The 21,738-nt window shown below is 38.8% G+C and overlaps 1 protein-coding gene across 5 annotated transcripts in view; it reads right to left on the bottom strand.

Annotated features, from left to right (window-relative positions):
- Positions 1-3,120: 3,120 nt before the first annotated feature.
- Positions 3,121-21,738, bottom strand: part of si:cabz01090165.1 (uncharacterized protein LOC100333421 homolog) — a 181,925-nt gene continuing 163,307 nt past the window's right edge. For 3 of the 5 annotated variants that reach the window (XM_053622634.1, XM_053622636.1, XM_053622635.1), the window contains one exon: positions 14,147-15,589. In XM_053622634.1, coding sequence (XP_053478609.1) covers positions 15,037-15,589 — 553 coding nt within the window. In that variant the 3' untranslated portion in view covers positions 14,147-15,036. Of the gene's footprint in view, positions 3,941-10,175; positions 10,264-14,146; positions 15,590-21,738 lie in introns of those variants that run through there. The other 2 variants (XR_008385684.1, XR_008385685.1) reach the window with 2 other exon arrangements.

Here is a 21,738-nt window from a genome sequence, read left to right as displayed (position 1 = left end):
AGTATGGTAGGTATGTTAGGTACAGTATACCTAACATACACACCTAACATTAATGCCTATTAATATCGTTAATGTGGTGAGATAATGATGAGATTGATGGTAGACCATACATTAAATATTTAAATTCTCAATACCACCACCACTACTTCTGTTGTCTGATATCCTCCCAAAATGCATGCGCAATTCACATTTATCAGTTTAACTGTACTAATCACAGTGTTTAAAATAATAGCTTTAGTCAAAAGTCCTTTCAAAAAGCATGAACAGGCTTTGCCTTGCAGAACCAAAACAAGCAGGCAGAAATAACCAAACTAAGCAAGGTGAGGCACAGTACAGGTGAATACATTAGGGTAATCAACCAATCAAAGAACACAGATGAAGACAGGACCAAAACCAAAACAAAAGTACATGACTGCAGTGCTCATAACACTAGAGAACGTGTAACAATGGGAAACATACAAATAATATGGGGATTCATAAAAATAAGTAACAAATACAAATACTATAGTCATTGCTACAATGCTATGAAAAAGAATTTGCCCCCATCCTTATTTCCTCTGTTTTTGTGTATATCTCATACGAAATAGTTTTAGATCTTCAAACAAAACACAACATAAAACAAAGGCAACCTGAGTAAGTAAAAAAAAAAACGTTATCCAACACCTATCACCAATGTGAAAAACGAATTGCGCCGTTAAACTTAAAATCTGGTTGGGCTTAAACTTAAACTTAACACCTTTAGCAGCAATAACTGCAACCAAATGCTTCCAATAACTGGAGATCAGTCTTTCACTTACTTCTAGGACTAGGATTTACTCCTATGCTTTGAATCATTGTCTTGCTGCATAATCCAGTTGTACTTGAGTTTCAATTTACGAACTGAAGACCGGATATTCTCCTTTAGGATTTTCTGGTAGAGAGCAGAATTCATGTTTCCCTCAATTATTGCAAGTTGCCCAGGCCCTGAAGCAGCAAAGCATCCCCACACCATTACACTTCCACCACCATGCTTGACTGTAGGTATGATGTTCTTTTTGCGGAATGCTGTGTTTGGTTTATGCCAGATGTAACGGGACCCCTGATTTCCAAACAGTTTCACTTTTGAGTCATCAAACAGAACATTCTCTCAAAAGGTTTGAGGATCATCAAGGTGTGTTTTGGCAAAATTCAGACAAGCCTTAATGTTCTTCTGGGTGGTTTTCATTTCACCACACTTCCATGGATGCCATTTTCCCCCAGTGTCTTTCTGGTAGTGGAGTCATGAACAGTGACTTTTATTGATGCAAGAGAGGCCTGTAGTTCCTTTGATGTTGTCCTTGACTACTTTGTAACTTGCTGGATGAGTCGTCGCTGTGTTCTTGGAAAGAATCTTGGAAGGTCGACCTTCTGGGAAGGTTCACTACTGTGCCAAGTTTTTCCATTTGGAGATAACGGCTCTCACTGTGGTTATTTGGAGTCCCAGAGCCTTTGAAATAGCTTTGTAACCCTTCCCAGACTGAAGAATCTCAATCACCTTTTTCCTCATCATTTCTGGAATTTCTTTCAACTTTGGCATAGTGTGTTACTGGGTAAGACCTTTTAACCAACTTTATGCTGTTGAAAAAGTTCTATTTAAGTGTTGATTTGATTGAACAGGGTTTGAAGTAACCAGGTCTGGTTGTGTCTAGTCCAGCTGAACCACATTATGAATACAGTTTCATAGATTTGGGGAATTAGTAACAACAGGGGTAAATACATTTTCACACAGGCCCAGCTGGTATTGGATAACTATTTTTTTTTTGCTTTAATAAATAGCATTATCATTTAAAAACGATATTTTGTGTTTACTCAGGCTGCCTTTGTTTTATATTAGATTTTGTTTAAATTAGTATGAGATATACACAAAAACAGAAGAAATCAGGATACTTCAAATACTTTCTCACAGCACTGTATAGTGTGCTGTCCAGGTAAAAGTACTAAAATCTAGTAATTATTATTTTATCAAACTGTGCTAGGCATACCTAGTGTAGCTAAAAATGCGAGGCACACAGTGAGAAAACATGAAACTAGACAAGTGTGCATAGGGGTCTCATTAGGCCAGGACTACATTGGATTCTTATGTGGTAATTTAGCATTAACCTACAGTGGGTGACTATTGTAGTCAAGTAAAGCAGAATCTTTTGAGGTGAAGAGTGAGTCAGCATCTCTCCCCTGCCCAGTCATCTCTCTCATTATTTCAACCAACTGCCAATCCCGAGGCCCTTAGGCTTGCCAAAAGGGGACAAGAATTTAGAAAAGCTTTAGATTAAAGCAAGCACTCACAAATTAGAAAGGAAACACATGGGCACAATGCACCTTTAGTGAACAAAGTAAATGAATACAGTGGAATTATGTACCACAAGATTCTCTCACCTTATCTTGCTAGACCTGCCAGTATTGGAATGCTTTTCATTAAGCTTAGTGACCAACAAGATCAAGAGTTGCTTGCAGAGTTCAAAACCTGGTGTTCTTGGTGATTATTTTTTTTCTTTCAGTTCATTATGTCTTTTCTTACACACTACTACATGGATTAGCTGCATATGCAAAGCATCACCCAAGCTTATGAAGAGGCTTTTTTTTTCAATAATTGATAGATGGGCCCATATTGTTTAAACATGCTCAGACGCCCCAGGGGATAATTGTACACTTGGACCCTGATTTAAATGTTTGCATTAATGAATATGCAATTTGGACTATTTCTACCTAAAAGTGCAAAATACAGGCCACTATTTATGCAAATAGAGCAAATCGCACTATTCTTAACACCTTGCTGTCTGGATGTTCCAGAACATGCATAAACAAGCTCCAGTTAATCCAGAATGCAGCAGCGAGAGTCCTTGTGTGACCATAATGCCTCTATTTTATTCACACTACATGAACAACCAGTAAAATTCCAAAACTACTAATGATCTATAAAGCACTGAATGGTCTCAGTCCACAGTACCTGAGTGAAGTTTTGGTCTATTATGATCTAAAACATCTGCTTTGACCTAACGGTGCAATAGCTATAGTAGATATTCAAATTAGTGTTTGGGACTCAGACACAATCTCAGTCTCAATCTTTAAGTCTAGGTTGAAAACCTATTTTAGTTAGGGATTTTGTTAAATACTATGGTAGAGTATGTATATTAAGGTGGCTGTAGGGTAGAATGGTACGATATGCACCTTGAGTTGGACACATCTGATGAATTGTCATGAAAAACAAATTATTAGCATTGTGTGGGTGTGGTGTAAACACATGTAAGTGTAGACAAATTTGACAAAACTAGAACCACTAAACTATCAACAACAATATCAGTCTATATATACAGTATATTTGAAATGAGTGGCTGATGTTGGTATTGGCCAGCAATTTTCAAACTGACGCATCACTTGTTGCTGTGGTGATATGAACAACGTCTCCAATGTCCTATTGGCAGGCTATAGTTTGATACAAAGTATGTTTGCCTGGTCTAGTTATAATTATTACTTGCAGTTCCACATCAGCATCATGTCACTGCACAGGACTACCGTCATGCATTCATTCAGAGTCAAAATATCATATTTAGAACACTGCTGTCAAACTGTGTGCCAGAGAAGTGCTGACAGAAAATGAAAAGTTGGCACCTGACCTGAAGGCCATATTGGCTCCAAACATGTGTGATGTCGACAGCTGTAGGTTCTGGTGCTGAGGAGGCCATGATGCTGGCATTTGCTGATGGAAGAAGAGCTCTAACACACTCCAGATGCACTCAGAGGGGAAACAAAAAATGAAAAAGATGAACACATCATCTAATGCTCATTCACGTAAGGAGGAAGGCGTACTGTCAATTAATACAATGTTTGGATTAATCAGAGGAAACAATTAATAAGCAATAAGGTAAAGTAGCACTTACATGTAATTGAAACATGGTTCTAGGGCATGAGCCAAACAAGGCACTGCCTGCAAAGGAAACAGCATCAGGAGAGATTGCATGATGGAGTGATTACGCAGGCCAAAGGCAATACAAATGATGGCTGAACACATGCTCCTTCACTGAAGAAGTGTATGTGGCTGCCAAAGCCATTAGCTCTGTGAGAGGCCCCAATGCTCAAGCAAAAGGATGGAAAGTGAACTTCATATAGTTCTGAAAAGCAATAAAGGCAAAGACTAACAAGACATGCTGTACTCAACCAAGGAACCAAGGAACTAATTTACATTAGGTGGAACATGCTAGAGCATTTTGTCCATTTGTCTTAACAATGAACATATCAAGGATTTCTTCTCAAATTTAGCTGCTTTTATACAGAGTCAGTTCAGTCCTGAGCTTGGATTACTGTCTACGTGGAGTTTCACATGTTGATCTACAGGGTTATGTATCACATGTTGATACATAAAATTGATACACAGGTTTCCCAACCAGGGTTTTGTTCTGGCATGGCAGAGGTTATGTGAGGTAGTCATGGAAAAATCTATCCATCCAACCACCCAACCACCCATCCATCCATCCATCCATCCATCCATTTTCTGTACCACTTATGCTACACAGGGTCACGGGAAGTCTGGAGCATATCACAGGGAACTCAGGGTACAAGGCGAGGGATTCCCTGGACAGGGTGCCAAAGCATGGCAGAGCACAATCGCACACCCATTCACACACTATGATTTAGAGATGCCAATCAGCCTACAATGCATGTCTTTGGACTGGGGGAGGAAACCGTAGTATGGAAACATCAAAATTATTTTAAATCACTTAATATGAGACTTTGTTTGCAAAAACAATGTCAAAATGAATATATATATATATATATATATATATATATATATATATATATATATATATATATATATATATTCCACAAATATATATATATAAATATATATATATATATTTGTGGAATGTTGTGGTATGTGTAATTTATGATTTGATAGGTAGCTAGCTAAACACTCATATGGACAGACACACACAAAAAAAGAGTAACATCCATGAAAACACATTTGTAAACAAAATTTGCAAGCCAAGCCATAAAACTAGCTGAGTACATCAAGGCCAGGTTGGACCGTTTAAACCCAAAGCTGTTATAGGAAAATAATTAATGACAGGGTGATGTAATGCAGCCCAAGGCGAAGTACAATGACTGTTACCACTCTGGATTTGATTATTTTCCTGTTTATTCACGTGGACATATTCAACCAGCCATACGGAAGGTTTCTGGTAAAGTAAAAACAGGACAGGGTGAGAATCCATGTGAGAGAGAGCTAAGTGGGTCATCACTCACATCCAGAGATATTACATAAGTCCCATATGAACAGTATTTGGGATGCACAGACTATGCTGAAATGCTAATATGTACCTCTTTATGCTGATTAGAAATCACTTTCACTAGTGGTGTTTGAAAGATTGAAATATTCACATGAAAAACAGCACGAAGTGCTCTGCATGTGTGTTTGTGTTGTGTATTATTGCAGTAATTCAATTCCATCAACCGCATCATGTGATCTTCATTTCTGCTTTGTAATTAAATCCAAAATGAAACAATTTTTGAATCACAGACAAAGAAACTCAATCAACACCAAGGTATCAAACATTTCTATCAGCTTCAGTACTCTGCTTAGGACAGACGGATTTGATTTCAGTGTAAGCTTTTAACAGGATTTGATCAGAACGTTGCCGGAAGCTGTGCGCGGTCCTCACTCCCTCTCCTCTTAATGAGGGACAATACAGCAGCTGTGGCAATTATAGCTCGTTTTACGACTCTTGTAGTGCAACTGAATTAATGAATGCAAAACCGATGAAGAGGGTCATCATCATATCAGAACTCAGAACATAAAATATGCACTTTTTTTTTTCCAGGCACACATTTCTCAGTCTTGGCACATAAAATCTACGGGAAGGCTGGGTAGAAAGCAAAAAAAAGTTTGACGTGAGCACACAGCTGAGCTGACACAACAAATCTGTGTCTGAATTGTGCCAAATTGAGTGTTTGACCATCTGCGATTCGATGGCATAACACGCCGGAATCAGATTAGCGTGTTAATGTATTCTGATACAGAGGCCTGTGCAGGACTTGAGCTGGATAGGATATCGTGAACTTGCTTATTTAGTTCTCAGATCGCTAAAGACTGCCAATCTGTGAGACAGTCACAGTAAACATGGAGTATTTCACATTTAAGAGACTGAATTAGCTGTCAGTGAGGACTTCCTATTAAAATGCTTCCTAAATGATGAGCTAGGATAAATATACAATCAGGGAACTATGAGTCTGATGAGGATGACAGATGGATTGCACCCCTGGCACTGTTTACATCCAGTCGTTGAGTATAAAGGTTATATCCGGATAGGGATATATGTCCACATACTGTATTAATGCAGCTGTAAAAGCACTGATTTAAGCAGATAGAAATCAAACCACCACAGGAGGCCTGCCTGTACAGGAGTGTAGGCTGATGTAATCTAAATGCAGTGATCTCTCAGAAATGCATCTGCTCCCAAAACCTTATGTCTGCAACCTATGCTTTCCAGATATCAAATACACCATGATTTTTAATGCAGCAAACACATTTTCCATTACTACAACTGGAACAACAAGAAGCTGCTGGTCCAATGTTGTGACTGCGAGGACATGTGTTTGCAAGGTGTCCTACGATGGACTGGCATCCCATCTAGGATGTATTTCCACTTCACGCCCAGTGTTCCTGGGATCCACCGGAACCCTGACCAAAATAAAGCAGAACATGATAGTGATGGGTCATTCATGAACGATTCATTCATTTTGTTTGAATTTCTTATATGACTCTGGAATAACGAGTTGTCTCAGAGAGTGATTTGTTCATTTTGTGCGCAACATCCTTTCATTCATTTGTAACATGAAAACCTCATAGGCTCTGTACAGGAAATAGAAATGATTAGTTTACCTACTCTTCTCCATTGAATCATTTCTGTTTCCTGTATATAGCCTAAGCGGGTGATGTGTGACAAAAGATCGAACGACTCAGAACAGAAGACTCGGGAGGTGAACTAATCATTTCTGTTTCCTGTACATAGCATGCATCAGTCTGAGTTGTTCATTCTTTTGTCACGTGACCAGAAGGCCCAACTGAGTGGTGAAATATTCGTTTCTGTTTCTCATAATTTGTCATTGGCTGCATTATCATTTTTTCCTTATTTGGAATATGATCAAAGTTTGTTGGGGGAGTCTGTGTCGATTGAAAATGTAACAATTTAATTTCATTCTGCTCAAATGAACAAAATGAACGAAATGACTTGAATACAGTTTCATTCATTTTGCTGAATGAGATTCAAACATCCTAGTCAGTAAAATGATCTGATCTTACCATCACTAGTTTATGAAGATAAATGAAATGTAATGTAACTCTTGTCAAACAAAACAGACATAAGATGCATAACACAGCCAGGTGTATACAGAGTCTCTGATATCTCCTCACACCTCCTGGGTCAAGGACAACTTTTTCCCTTGGGCATAACAATCCTTAACTGATGCTGGCTTTCCCTACCTTTATGTTAGCTGTAGTAGCAGGCTACGTAACGAAACAGAAACAGTGAAATAAGGGCTCTATGTTGCATTCTAACAGCTTTAAGCAGAATACATTTGGAAATGAAATCCCAGCATGCATTTTCATATTCTCTACTTAAATCCTTCAAGAGACCAAGAGTTAAACCACCATCTGTTAGTTTTGCCTAAAAATGAATTAATGAAATGCATTAATAGATCATTTCACATTCTAGCAACATCCTGAAAAGAAAAAAAAAAAAAGTGCAGCGCAGCAGTGGGGCAGTGGAGTGACACAGACAGGGTGAGTAGTGACATCATGTGGTGAAACCAATCATTGCCTCATTGCCCCTTTAATCCACCCATATAACATTTCACTCCCTTCAGCCATAAATTATTTATGGTCTGTAAAAGCCTTTAAATAATATTCACAGGGTGCTCTAAAGAGTAAAACACCCTTTAAAATGTTTCTAATGGGACGAGGCCATTTTCAGGGATTAAATGGATTATTAAGGAGGATTTTTGCGCCTGGTTGTCTGAGACATAGTGTCTTCAAAGCCTAATATGACCTAAAGCAATACACAATTATTTCTGATCTAAATGAGGCATGAAAAATATGCAATTGTGTATGAATATTGGTAAAAATGAGCTAACCGCAGTACAAGAAAAAGAAAGTTTAAAAAAAATACACGAGTTGTATTTGGGGTGGACACTTACATTTATACTTTACTTGAGTGCTATTAAAACTGAATATTCGTACTTTTACTTATTTACGTTTGAACAGAAAGAAAAAAAAAACGTACGTACTTTTTACTCCTTACGTTTTTATTCAAATATTCAATACAACTTAAAAAGGTCTTGTCTTCTCTCATCCAGCCAATGACTGTACAATATATATATATATAATCAATCTAATGGTTTCAATTTAGCATCCAATCAAGTTCATCAATGAAGAATAAACTATCAAGAATCATGCCATTTCATCATCTGTTGTGGCTACACATACTACACAATGTACTGGATTTAGCGATATAGCTACCTGTGTGCATCTGAAGGTGGATAAACCACCAAACTGCAGTGTGAAACTTGAGGATGAATCCCTTGGTCATACCTCAGTAAAATGTTTCAATACACTGGACTAAGACTTGTGTATATACAGTATAAAGAGGTATCTCATTTTAATAATCCCTACAACGCATGAACTCCACTTACTTGGAAAAAGCCTGTTCAGGTAAGTTTCACTAATTTGTTAACATTAACTGCATATATTTAACTAAGTTAGCATGTTTTCTTCTATGCTAGTCTAACCAGATATTAGCAATTTCAGTAGCTAACATAAATTGCCTAGATAGCAAGTCAAATTCTAGGTAATGGTGAGTATTTGGTACTTACAGAATATTTCACTTCAAATTCATTCATTATTAAACTACATAGGGTTTAGTCATGCATATGACCAGCAAATTTGAATTTAAAGAGCTTAACTGATGTCTTTTAGGCAAAATGGTAAAGTCGCTTTAAATTGTAAAACAAAAGGTTTTAAACAAGCAATAAAAAGTGCTCTTCACATAAAAGACAAAAAACAAAAATATGACGAACATAATTTCATCGTGTACGTTTTACTTTTTAATAATGGAGTACATTTAAAAGTTTGTTAAATGATCTATACTTTGACTTGCGTGTAATTTCTTTTTCCACCCGATCATTTGTCAGAAATATAAGAATAAACTTTTATTATATATGAAGACAGACAGGGGAAAAAAAATTTCACACATTTAGAAGAAAAATACTTTATTTCTTTATAAATCCACATGTAGTATCTATGAAAGCATAAAATTCCATCCGAGGACTATTATTTTCACGTGTAATTCAAATCAGAGATGGCTGAAGGTTTACCTCACATACAAATACATACACAGTTAATTGGAGGAGGGAAAAAAAAAAAAAGAAACAGTATTTATTTCATCAGGCAACCTTTCGAAGAGGCCTGTTTTTGTATTGGATGTGATCTTAAATGTCTATGAAAGTCAGTGTCTGGGCTCTTAAAATGTTGTTTTACTCTTTGATATATGTGAAATATAAATGCATCAGTGCATGGTGACTAAGAAAACTCTGGTGATGTCTTTTTTTGTTTTTTTTTTTGTTTTAAAGAATCTCCGATGCACATGTACAACCATGCCTGATTACCAGTTGAATAAATGTCCAATGTCCAGTTCCCTTTAAAAGGGAGAAAAGTCAGAGTGATTGAGAGAGAGTAGAAGAGTGGAATATCATAAAGTGCCCCAAAAGTACACCAAAATGGATACTTTCTATCAGCATGCCTGTACTTCAATGGCCTGTGTGAATATTGGATTTCCACAGAGCGTTACGCATCAAATGGAAACATTTCACATTCCATTCAGAAATGTGAAATATTTCAGAACATTCCTTTGACTCTGCATTTGCTGCAGCCTGGACATCCTATGGTGACTGAATAGTATGAATGAATCATGGTGTCCATTTAGTTTCCACAGGTTTGTGAAAGAGTAGCAACAGATTCCATTAGTGATGCGTTCACTTGTCCAATAGTGATGGTCATATTTTCATATTATTTTCTCTAAGAGTGATGGCCTTGGTGTAGGACAACATTTTGCCCATATGCTCCAAACAGGCTCATTAATATCCATTGTTTGAAGCTTGCATAAGGGACTGAAAACAGTTACTGGCTTCCACCCACCTCTCCTCCTCTTATTGGTTCCAATCCCAGGCAATTTAATTTTCCCTCTAGACTGAGTTTGCCTAGGAGGACAAGAAATAAAGGTGTTAGAGACAGCTGTCTCCTGAAAACAACATGAATCATTGCACAGTTTGTGGTAAGACAACTCAAAACAAAATCTCAACTAAAATTTAAATATATCTAGAAAATTTACCTCATCGTTTATTATTTAGCATTTACATCACATCCTTCAGATGCGTCTTTCTAACATGACATCTAACATGCCATCGAGTCAAAAATATAATTCAATATTTACAACAACAGTTGACTGTCCACTTTCATCCCTGCAGTTCGTCCCAGAGTTCTGCTGAAGCCTTTCATAAATATGCATGACTCAACAGATCTGCGAATGAGCAGCATATGGAAGGTAAATTCAGCATGCTAAAAACCTTGGGCCTCATTTATCAAGCTGGAAATCATTCGGTGGAGCATTTTCACAAGCAGTATTTCTGTGAAAATCCAGTGAGTTTGGGAAAAAAAAAAACATTCATGTCCTAGAAGAGCAGAGTTTGTGTAAATGTTTTAAAAGGAGACTCACTAATATCACTTATTTATTTCAATCACGCACAAGGGACGTTAACTGGATTGTTAATCATTCGGGGCTGAGCCCAGATTCTTCTCAATCAAAAAACTTTTATAAACATACTTCTAAATAGGCTGTTATCAGCTCAGCTAGTAGCCTACAGTTTTGTTTTATGGAATCTGTGGTAACTTAGCTGTCAATGTATGATCAGACAAAAAGTTAGATTTATCATAAAACTTGCTTTTGCAAGACTACCAGACTGATAAAATTTAAAACTTTTTGGTATCTAACACGGGACTAGGCTAGTTTAGTGTCACTGGCCGAGGGGAGGCACAACTAAGCTGTTATTGTATGGGTTTAGCTGCTACAGTGCCATGCAAATTACAGACCTTGTATTCCCGGCTCAGCATGAGAGGATGTAAGTGTTTCAGTTTCAACCCATTTACTGGTAAAAAAAAAAATCTATGTATATCCATTTTCCCCCTCACACTGACTGACTGTGTGAGCTAGCATTGAACAGAATTGAGACCCGTCAGCCAATAAGAAACAAGTATTTCCACATATTTTCCTGGAAACCCTGTCTGATTGGTCTTGCCTCCATTCACTTAAGATAAAATACAAAACTCCATTCACTGAAGATACAATATTACAACACTGCCATTTTCTTTTACTGACTTTCAGTTACAAAGTTACAAACGGCTCTAAGTGGAGAATTATTCGGGGCTGAAGAAAAAATCTTCAGAACAACAGCCCCGAATGCCCGGGCCAGGTTACGCCCCTGATCATGCACACAAATCGAATGAAAACGCAGCTGTTTCATATTCATCAACGGAAAGAAAACAATCCAGAAGAACTCTACAAATTAAGTCTAATCAGAATAGTAAGTGAGTTATGACAAAAGAAATGCTTCCATATGAGAAGTGGAGGAGTTAGGGCAGGTCTGTTATAGCAGACACGCTGCAGTGGCTGAGCTGCATTACTGGAAGATTTAGTGCACAGCACTCTTAGGAGACACTCTCATTGGTCATGTTAAATAATTTTGTGTGACTAGCATTTATCAACATACGCACATGAATCAGCCTTACTGAAACTTCTAAATCAGGCAGGAATCTTTAGCTCAGCTACACACAACTTTAGTTCAATTACACACAACTTTTCCAGGCAGGAATAGCTGACGAAGCAGCCACTAAACAAGCCTATGATAAACGGTATGCTTCCCCTAAACCACCTTCATTAGCTTCAACCCTTATTATCAATCAGTACTTACTACGGGGAAAGCCATTCATACATTTCAAAGTGCTGAGTTAACAATGCAAGAGCAGAGAAAGGGTTTTCATGCTGGTAGCTATCTGCAGGCAACAGCAAGCCAGCACTAAGCCCTCTTCAGTTAGCTATTTTTAGTGCTGCTGCAGTCAGGAGGGATTCTGGGTGGGAAGTGCTGTTGGTAGGGAGACAGTGAGGAGATTGTGGCCCACTTTAGACGGCACACAAACAATAGTAATTACCCCCCCATTCCACATCTTTCTCACAGTGGGACTTCACCTTAAATATTAGTCCATTTGTCTCCATATCTCCTCAACTCGATGGCTTTACCCCTTCTGCTCTGCCTGTACGACCTCTCTCACCCTTTATCGTCACATTCTCCCCTCCATATCATAATGCCTCCTTATCTCCTGCATCATATGATTTTCTTCCTTCATGACTTTTTCCCCATCATCCTGCAGCTCTTTTGCAATGCCCTCTCTATCTACCTTCTCTTTTTCAGTCTGAGATAGAAATGAAAATCCCTTCCAGGTGTGCTGGAGAACACAGTGATCCATTCATCCATTTTCCCCATTGCATTCAAGTTATTAATTTATGGCAGCTACACAGTGAAAATACATACAGAAGGCAGTATTATTTGATGATGGTCATCTTTCTTAAATCTTAAACTGCAAAGCAAATTCCTAAAAGGACACGTATTTAAACCTCTGAACCTGCTAACCCTGTGAAATGCAAAAGAAACTCAAAACTCTCTTTAACTCTGTCCACATAATAAATCACTCCGCGAATATGACTGTCGTTCATTGATTTTCAGCAGCCAGGCACAGTTTTTGAAATTTCTCCTTCCCTCAGATCATGACCCTGACTGAACCTGACATCCTTTACCTGTCAGTCATGCTAGAATTCATTTCTGTCAGTAAAAGGCATGGTTTCATAACTGAACCACCTATTTCACCATCTTAAGTCCACTTCATGCCCTCCACAGATGCACTTCTGTGGAAGCCAATTCCCTGAGAGGGCCCTCCTGGGCTACGCACCAATGCTAAATGGACCTGGCTCCTTCAGAAAGCGGTAATGTGGAAGGTCAAAAGACTCAACTAACAGCCATTATCCTTTCTCAACCCCAAAAAAAGCAAAAGCAACCCAGCCTTCCAGTCAAACTCAGAGCTCCATTCAAGCTCAAGCAGTGTAGATGTGGAGGAGAATGGTCTCTTAGCTGCAACAGAGCTACAACTAAAATAAAAAACTAATGTCTCTAGGGTGGTCAGGGCACTGGTAATTGGTTTCCCAGAAAGGAGGAGAGAAGCCAGCAGGTGGACGAGTGGCAAGCCAAGTGGGAAACTTATTCTTCGCCAGCATCCCTAGCTCTCTGTATGCGTTTATGTGCTGTGAGAGATTTGTGATTTTTATCATGATTGCTTATTCCCACAAGCACTTAGACATGTAGGCGGGGGCCGAGGCAGCAGCAGCAGCTCAAATGGAGGGATTTTCATCATTTCCTTTGTGGAGCTGTAATGCTGCGATGTAAAGCTTATTCACATACACCCCCCCCCCCCCCCCCCCCCCCCCGCTTCATGCAGATACTTACTTGCATTGCTAACCCTTTGCAAAGAATATGCTTGCTATTCTCCAGCAGGCATAATCATAACAAAGGGACATAATATGCCAGTACATGCAGGTGCCTAGAAAACTTCTTTTCTTTTCTTTTTTGTATTGTATTATTAATAACGAACAGTAATTATTACAAATATTGATTGAGGACTCATTACCTTTACAAGTGAGAAAAAATATTCATGTGTCTACTCAAGCATGTGTCTCCATTTGAAGAGCAAATTAAAAAGAGAGAAACTCTCCTTCTTTGCTATGCTGCTCATGTTGAAGTGTAAAATATGGCAGGAAATCGATCAATCAGAAGCAACTTGCTATAGCATTTGAAATCTCAAGCTCGTGGCCCATATGTAAATTTGAAATGGTATAACAGGTCATGTCTATCGCTATTACAGATAAACGCTGCCTTATGTAAATTTAAAATGCACTTCACACTTATCAGTTAAATGTTCCCACCGAGAGAAGCACACTCGCCCAGAAGGCCTCATGATTAATGATATTGGCAGCTGATCACTTCTTTTTTTTTTTTTTTTTCAAGCATCAGTACTTTCAGCCAATACAATTTAACAGCCCTGGTAGTTCCCAACTGTCTTGTTCAGCTCGGAAGCCAACTGTTCTTCGATTACCTCAGCAAAACCGGTAACTGCGTGATAAACTTATCAATACAAATTTGCTCTCGATGTCTTCAAAGAAAATCTGCGGTTTTCATCATTCACTTCTTCAAAAACTTAACATCTTGCTGTGTTTAGTCATTTATATGGACGCAAGTAGCTTGCTTTGTGTTGGATTGCCTCAGGGATAGTAGAAGGGTGGAATCCCCCCCCCCCCCCCCCAGAGACAGTAATCTAGCAGCTTGTTCGGATGCTTTATTAGACCGTTCCTTTCATGACTGTTTGCTAGCATAGTTAGTATGCCTGCTGACTGGTATTGCATTTTTGGTAAACCTTAAAGAAAGTGTTTTGCAGCCCATTCTTTGTTGAATGCCGCATTTAATGTTAGCTCCCTGGAAGAATGTCGGGCGATTCAGATTGGTTCATTCACGATCTAGAAGCAAGAATGAGGAGACATATAAAGTATAGACCCCCCAACCCCCCAAAAAACAAACAAACATGGTAAGTAATGTGTATTGATTATTTGACCTCGTGGGCTGGTTATAACTCATGGCAGGCCAATATTTGACACATCCTTGATCTACTACTAAAGAAATAAAAATAAAATCCTAAACTTTTATTTTGCTCTGATGCTACTGCTTAGCAAACAAATCACAGAAACACATCTTACCTTGGACATGAGGAAATCCTCTGTAAGGCAGAGACACCCCAGCACCAGAAAAAAAAAACAAAAAAACAACAGAAGATGGGAAGGAGGAGGAGAGGGTGAAGGGGTGGGATTTGACCCTGTGTTATTGCGATACTGAGTCTTCTTCTTTGAATGACTTGCCATATTCTGGATTTAAGTCCACCACTGTGGTGCCTTTGAGTGCCCCATAGCCTCCCTCCTGAGCACCATAACTCTCTGGCCTCTCCTGACTGAGAAGGATGGATGGTTTACTTGCCGAAGCGGAGGAAGAGGACGAGCGGGGTGGTGGAGGGTTAGACGCCGCTCCTTGCTGGCCGCCGTTGGTCTGTGAACACACGTTGCTGACATGCTCTGCCTTTTGCTTGTAGTGCTGGCTGTGAAGCTTGTACTTCATTAGCAGGATGAAGATGAAGACGAGCACAGAGGCCACGATGATGCCTCCAATGACGATGATCATGGTGCCACCCAGGAATTGGTCATGGAGCGAGCGGCAGTGGTGGTACTCACGCTCAGTGCTGAATGACACGCAGCCGACGAGGCGTGTAGCTGTGAGGGCAGTGACTCCATCATCATAAACGGCCAAGACACAGAGATCGTAGTCCCGTGCAGAGGCCAGGTCACTCAACTGAAACAGCTTGTATGAGGCTGGAATCATCCTGAGAGAAAGAAATTTTGGGGAGGGGGGTGGGTTGAGTTAGGACTTAAGAACAAGACCAAAGCACAAAACTACAGTATGCTATTGATTATAGAAAGCTAAATGTAAAGCTGAGATGTATTTCTGTGCAAAGATAAAAAAAAAAAAAAAATAGTTAAACAGAGCAATCAATTCAATTGAATTACATTTGCCACATTTTATTGGACTCTCTGTAGCGTTGGCAGTATTGATCATGCTTCCTAAATGAACGCAGAGATGAGTTAGAGAAAAACATATCAAAGCATGGTGTTGTTTTGGCCAGTCGATGCCTAATTGGCTACACTGCAGCGTGAAAGAGAAAATAAGAACACTGCTGTTTCCCTAATAGCACAGCTGGCACTTGAACATAAATAACGATAATAATAGACATCAATGATGAGACTGTAGGCAACTAAAGTTATATTTCTTCCTGTGCTTATACAGGTAAGTGACAACGCACTGATTTTACTCATACTTTGTCTCGTTAATGCACTATTCACTTATTTTAAAAGAAGCTCCTACTGGGGTATCCTAGGACATTGTATTATTTATACACATCAGTAATTACATAATCAGTCATGTGTTGTGTATTTGGGGAAAATCCATAAATCATTGGCATAATCTATAATGGGGTTCAAATCACAGGCAGACAGGAGTAAACAAGGATAGTTCATAAATCAACAATGAAAACATGAGTGAGGGTGAAAGCCAGGAAGCTGTACAAGAATCAATGGCAAGGACACAAAGAAACTAGCCCTGCTTCTCAGTTGGCATACTTATACTATGTACTAAAAGTATGTACTCTTTTTGTATGTACTCTTTTTGTGCATTTCAGCCTTTTCCATTATTGCTTATATAATTTATACTATCGAATTTAATTGATAATTTTCTTGATTTATTTTTCCACATTTCATTTACACCTTTCTAAAACGCATTCTTGAATTCGGCAAAGCAAACAGTCACAAAACTCCTCCTCCTACTCGCAACGAGTTGTAGGCAATATTAGCTGAAAAAAGTATCCATTGATCCCCACTTCCCAGGAAAAAAAAAACCATACGGGCACGTTTGACATACTCATTTCAACATACTACAATCTGAGACATTTTTAAATTCTAATCTCGGATACTATTTAGTATGGATAGTATGCCAATTGGGATACAGGGTAGACTTTGCAACAAGACAAAGGAACAACAGGGTAGAAATAGACTATAAACTACCTAAGGGCTGAATGGAGGACACAATTAGGGAACAGAACAATGACAGGACAGGGGTGGAGAGAGGACCAGAATCAGAACAAAACCAATTTAAATGGCACCGTAAACCAAACGTAAAATTCGCAATCAGCAGAAAGGGGGAATTCGTGATATTTGAAATGTTATCGATCTTTCGTTCTCATTAGACAGTTGAGATAGGGGGGAAAATTGTTGAGATTTATAGCTTAAAAACTACACACTTGGATAAACCTCTCTTTTGTTGTGGGTTCGCTTAGTGCACTAGTATCTAGTGTTGAACTGTACAATTAAACAAACTAGCTAACAATAAATGTTCATGGAATTTAGCAGGTTAGCTCAAGCTACCTTTTTGAAATTTGAAATGTAAACAAATACAGCCATTCCTTTTAGTATTCCCTCCAAAGCAGTACACAAAATCATTGTTAAACGGTAGAGCGAGCATCACACTGAACACTGTCTCTCCCACTGAAGATTTTCACTTTGTGATCCTTTTGGGAAACTGCCATGATTGACTGGATGTTAGTGCTTATTTGTTTTAGTTGCCATTTAAAGACAAGAAGGCACCACAGAGATGTCCCTTTCTCTTTAGCAGATATTTTTATTTATGTTTGTTAGAATGTGAGAACTTCACCATATACGAACAGTAATTAAGTACTGGGAAATACATGTAAATAAATTATGGACCAAAAAAAAGATTTGCATTTGTAGATGGCTATCGCATGAGCTCGGTGCTATCAGTGAAGCAATGAAGCTAGAATCAATTCAGAAATCCCTGGCAGTGTGAAAGGATCCAGGGTTCCCAGGTCGATCCTGAGCTCGGGTTACTGTTTGTGTTGAGTTTTGCATGTTCTCATTGTGGCTCTGTGGATTACCTCTAGGTACTTCCCTCCTACTCTGAATTGTCTCCTAGGCGTGAATAAGTGTGCCTAGTGCATTGCGATGGACTGACATCCCATCCAGGATGTATTTCTGCCTGACGTCCAATAGCCCTCGGATAGGTTCTGGGTTCACAGTGACTCTGACCAGTGCTTAGTGAAGATGAATGAATGGTTGCCAGACTGTTCATCACTCACTAGAGTGAATGCACTTTAAAATAAATTGGAACAATTTTTACAGAAGATATTTGGATGTGCAGAGGACGATTAAGGTTAACACCCGGCCGTCACAGGTGAACAACTGACCCTACAACTTTTGCTCAAATTAATTTTGACCTCCACATTATAGCACACTTCTGTGCACTGTGTCTGCATGTAAATAGAATGTGAGCTCTGTGAGCAGGTTAGTCTCGGGCTGTCTGAGTCATGCATTATTCAGAGAGAGGGACAGTTTCTGTCTAGCCTTTACCACCAATGCTTCATTTCTATTTATCAGAAGCACAGCCACACAACCTGGTGTACTGGGCTGATACGATGAAGACCTGCTTGCCCTGTGTGTGTGTGTGTGTGTGTGTGTGTGTGTGTGTGTGTGTGTGTGTGTGTGTGTGTGGGCTTGACTTGACAGTGAAGGTAATCACACATACAGAAAGTACTCCTGCTTAATGGTTGGAGCAGGCGAGGTTGCGTATCGCATATTTCAGTCACATTTGACACGCATCATCATTTAAAGTGCCCACTACAACAGTTGATGTAATGGAGATGCATTCAGACTGTTGCTCTTAACAGTCACATACAGCCAATAAAAAGGAAGTGGAAATATCATCACTTTACTCAAAGACTACATATGTGGTAAATAAATATGTGGTCATTTTTTTTAGCAGCATCAAAGACTGGATAAATTTTTTTCTTGTCTCAGTCTACAAGTCAGAGCAATCATTTTGCTCCCAGGCAAAGATGAACATGCACTCGACATATATTCTGCATATCAAATAAAATTTGTTTGTGTACAGTACAGTAGGTACAGTAGCGGAAATAGTGCTGATGGTGCTGGATTTACGCATCGATGCACAATACGCTGGTACCAGTTATCACTAAAGATACACCAAAAGAGCAGGCTTAACACCCCCCCCCCCCAAAACAGAAGATTAGCCAATTAACATATGAATCTGGAATGACTGACAGTTGAGTAGGTGGTTTGAATTCTCCAGTACTGAAAGCCCCGCCCACCTTCCCTCAACTCATTAGTAATCTTTCAGCCAGCGCTCTCATCTTGCCATGATTTTCCGACTTGAAAGATGTTCTGACTAGACGCCCTTGCATTCTGTCAAATTAAACAGAGTTCATTAATGTGAAATAAAAATGACCATTGTATCTTCAGCTTAGCGAACATCAGACAAGTACATATACAAGTACAACTGAAAGCACTTTCACTTTTCAGTTTTTAAAGAACAAAAAAAGCCAAAAACTTTGAGAGGAAAAAAGTTTAAAACAGGCCTATACAGCAAAATTTCCAATCCAACACTATTGCTAATTAGACAGTGGTTTAACAGTTTATTTGTTTGAACAGCCAGTGCAAAAACACATTCAAACTGTCTCAGCAGCAGATCAACAATGACCATTTCAGCCATGTGGAAACATTTCATGATTTCCATGAGGGACATTATACAAGCAATTTGTAATTGAAAATGTGCTGTGTGAGGATTTTTACTGTTTACTGCCTTATTACGTTCCCACATTCCCCAGCCACTTTGGCAGGACTACACATTATACCTCTTTGGGGTTTGCAGGTGTGCATTTTTGACTGAACAGAATTTAAATATACCCAGATTCTTCAAACTGTCTTGTTCTCCCAAGGTCACACTCTAATGAGGTGACACACTAAGCCTTCTGTGTGACGGCTGCAGAAGCTTTAGCACAGCATTTGATGGACATATAAGTTATTCTTCCTTCCTTTCCAGATACCAAGGTGTTCAGCCTGACACTGATCTGTCACCAAATGCATCAAGAGGGGGTTGGGAGGGTAGGGGGGTCAGACAGAGTCAGCTACTTTTGGTATATGTCAGAAATGTGGCGTTCTATCATAATGTGCTGGAAGTCGTGCCATTTAATTACCTGTTCGCAGCACACAGGGAAAGGAGATGGAGAAAAATTAATGGTGGGAGGCTTTTAAATGTTGACAGTTGACAACTGATCGTAGCATTTTCTGGCAAGCCCACCTAATCATCACACTTCAGCCAGCACCATTTCTCTTTAACCCAGACAGCTCAAACCCTCCACCAACACACAACTCTATCATATGGCTCATGTACCCACAGGATCCCTGACATTTGCCTCTGCCTTCAAACACCTCCTGGAACTATCACTCAGAATCTTTCTTCCAGTCTTCAGTATGGAAAAAAGATTCTACGGATTATAGGCAGCTGTATTATACTTTGCCGCCTGTTCTTACTTTATCCACTCTAATCTCACCAATCTTCTCCTCCCTTCCTTCTATCAGACTCACCAGCTTTTCAAACTCTGACTTCCAACATCCCAAGTCTTTATCTGCATTCTTACTTTAACTTTCTACTTTTCCAACAGGTCACACTTTATAAATCCAAGCTTATTCGTCACCAGTGCCTTTTTTCATTTCTTTATCTTGACCACCATATCAACTTCAGTTATTCTCCTCCTCAGTTATTCTCTCAGCATCTATCAGGATGGAGCCCGGTATTAACATATTCATCATTTAATTGATTCTGAACAACACTTTTATTTTGCTATCATCAAAAAACAAATGACTCCCTTTCTTTTTTGCATAAGTAACAACAAATCACTTTTGGTGTGCATCTTTTTTATGTTCTTAATCTGTCCATGGAGACATGGCAGAAATTAATTATTCCCTTACAGATGCTTTCAGTGAGGAATCACTGAATGAAAAAAAAAAAAAAAAAAAAAAAAGGAAAATTATTGTTGACGCTTTACACAGCAAATAAATTTTGAATTAAAAACATCTGGAAATAGACCTCAATGCTATGAAAGACAGATTAAACTGTTGTTTTTTTCCCCCTCAGTAACTGAGAAAGCAAAGCACACAAGTTATTGAAGCCAGTGTAAATCATGGCTGGTTGTAACTGGTGAGGATAAACAGTTAATTTACAGCTTGTGTTTTTATTTCCTTCCTCCGTGTGTGGTTTAAGAATAATGAGCTGTGCAAAAGAGTGATGGGGAAAGTTTGGCTTTAAAGAAGAAAGACTGGAAAAACACTGTGGTTTTGCCTTGGTTTTGAGGTCATTTTTTTTCCCTTGTGCAATCTTTATCAGACCATAGTTGCTTTTAATGTGTTCTTCCTTTCATCTGTATGCAAATGACGAGACTCATCATGCTTCATGATTGTCCTCATACAAAACCAGATCTCATAGTTCCACTGGAAACGATCCTTTCATTCTTATATAGAAACATATCTGCTGGATCACTCATTTGCAAATACTCTTTCATCATATTGTTGTGTCGCCATGCAGTCTGCCTTCATTTAAGGTCATTTGCATTGATTCTGATGGTTCTGTCTAAACTAAATAGGGGGAAAAAATGCAGCAGAAAGCCAACAATAGGCCTATTTCCCCGCAGGCTAAATGGAGAATCAATTTATTAATCGAATAGAAGAATATAAACTTTAAGCTATTTCTGAAGATAGGTCATAACAGTTTGATGAGCTATGATGGTATACTGGAAAGGAATAAAAAGCTAAATGCACCATCCAAATGAAAATTTACCAATATGGTGAACCATTAGACCACATTTATTGGCTTAATGCATGTCCTGCTGTATACAGTGTTTGTAGCATACATTATCTGTTTATCAACCCAGTAACCATTAAATTTATTATGTACTAAAAGTATGAACTCTTTTTGTGAGTAGAAAGGAGAACACCGTTACCGTAAACAAACTCCGTGCTGCATTTCAGCTTTTCTTCATTCATTATTCCTTATATAATTGATACTATATACTTTAATTTATCATTCCTTTGATTTCTTTTTCCCCATTTC

The sequence above is a fragment of the Ictalurus furcatus genome, chromosome 4, assembly GCF_023375685.1.
Source record: "Ictalurus furcatus strain D&B chromosome 4, Billie_1.0, whole genome shotgun sequence".
In the NCBI taxonomy this organism is placed as follows: Eukaryota; Metazoa; Chordata; class Actinopteri; order Siluriformes; family Ictaluridae; genus Ictalurus; species Ictalurus furcatus.
Note: the sequence above shows the minus strand (reverse complement) of the source record. Positions and strands in the feature narration are given on the sequence as shown.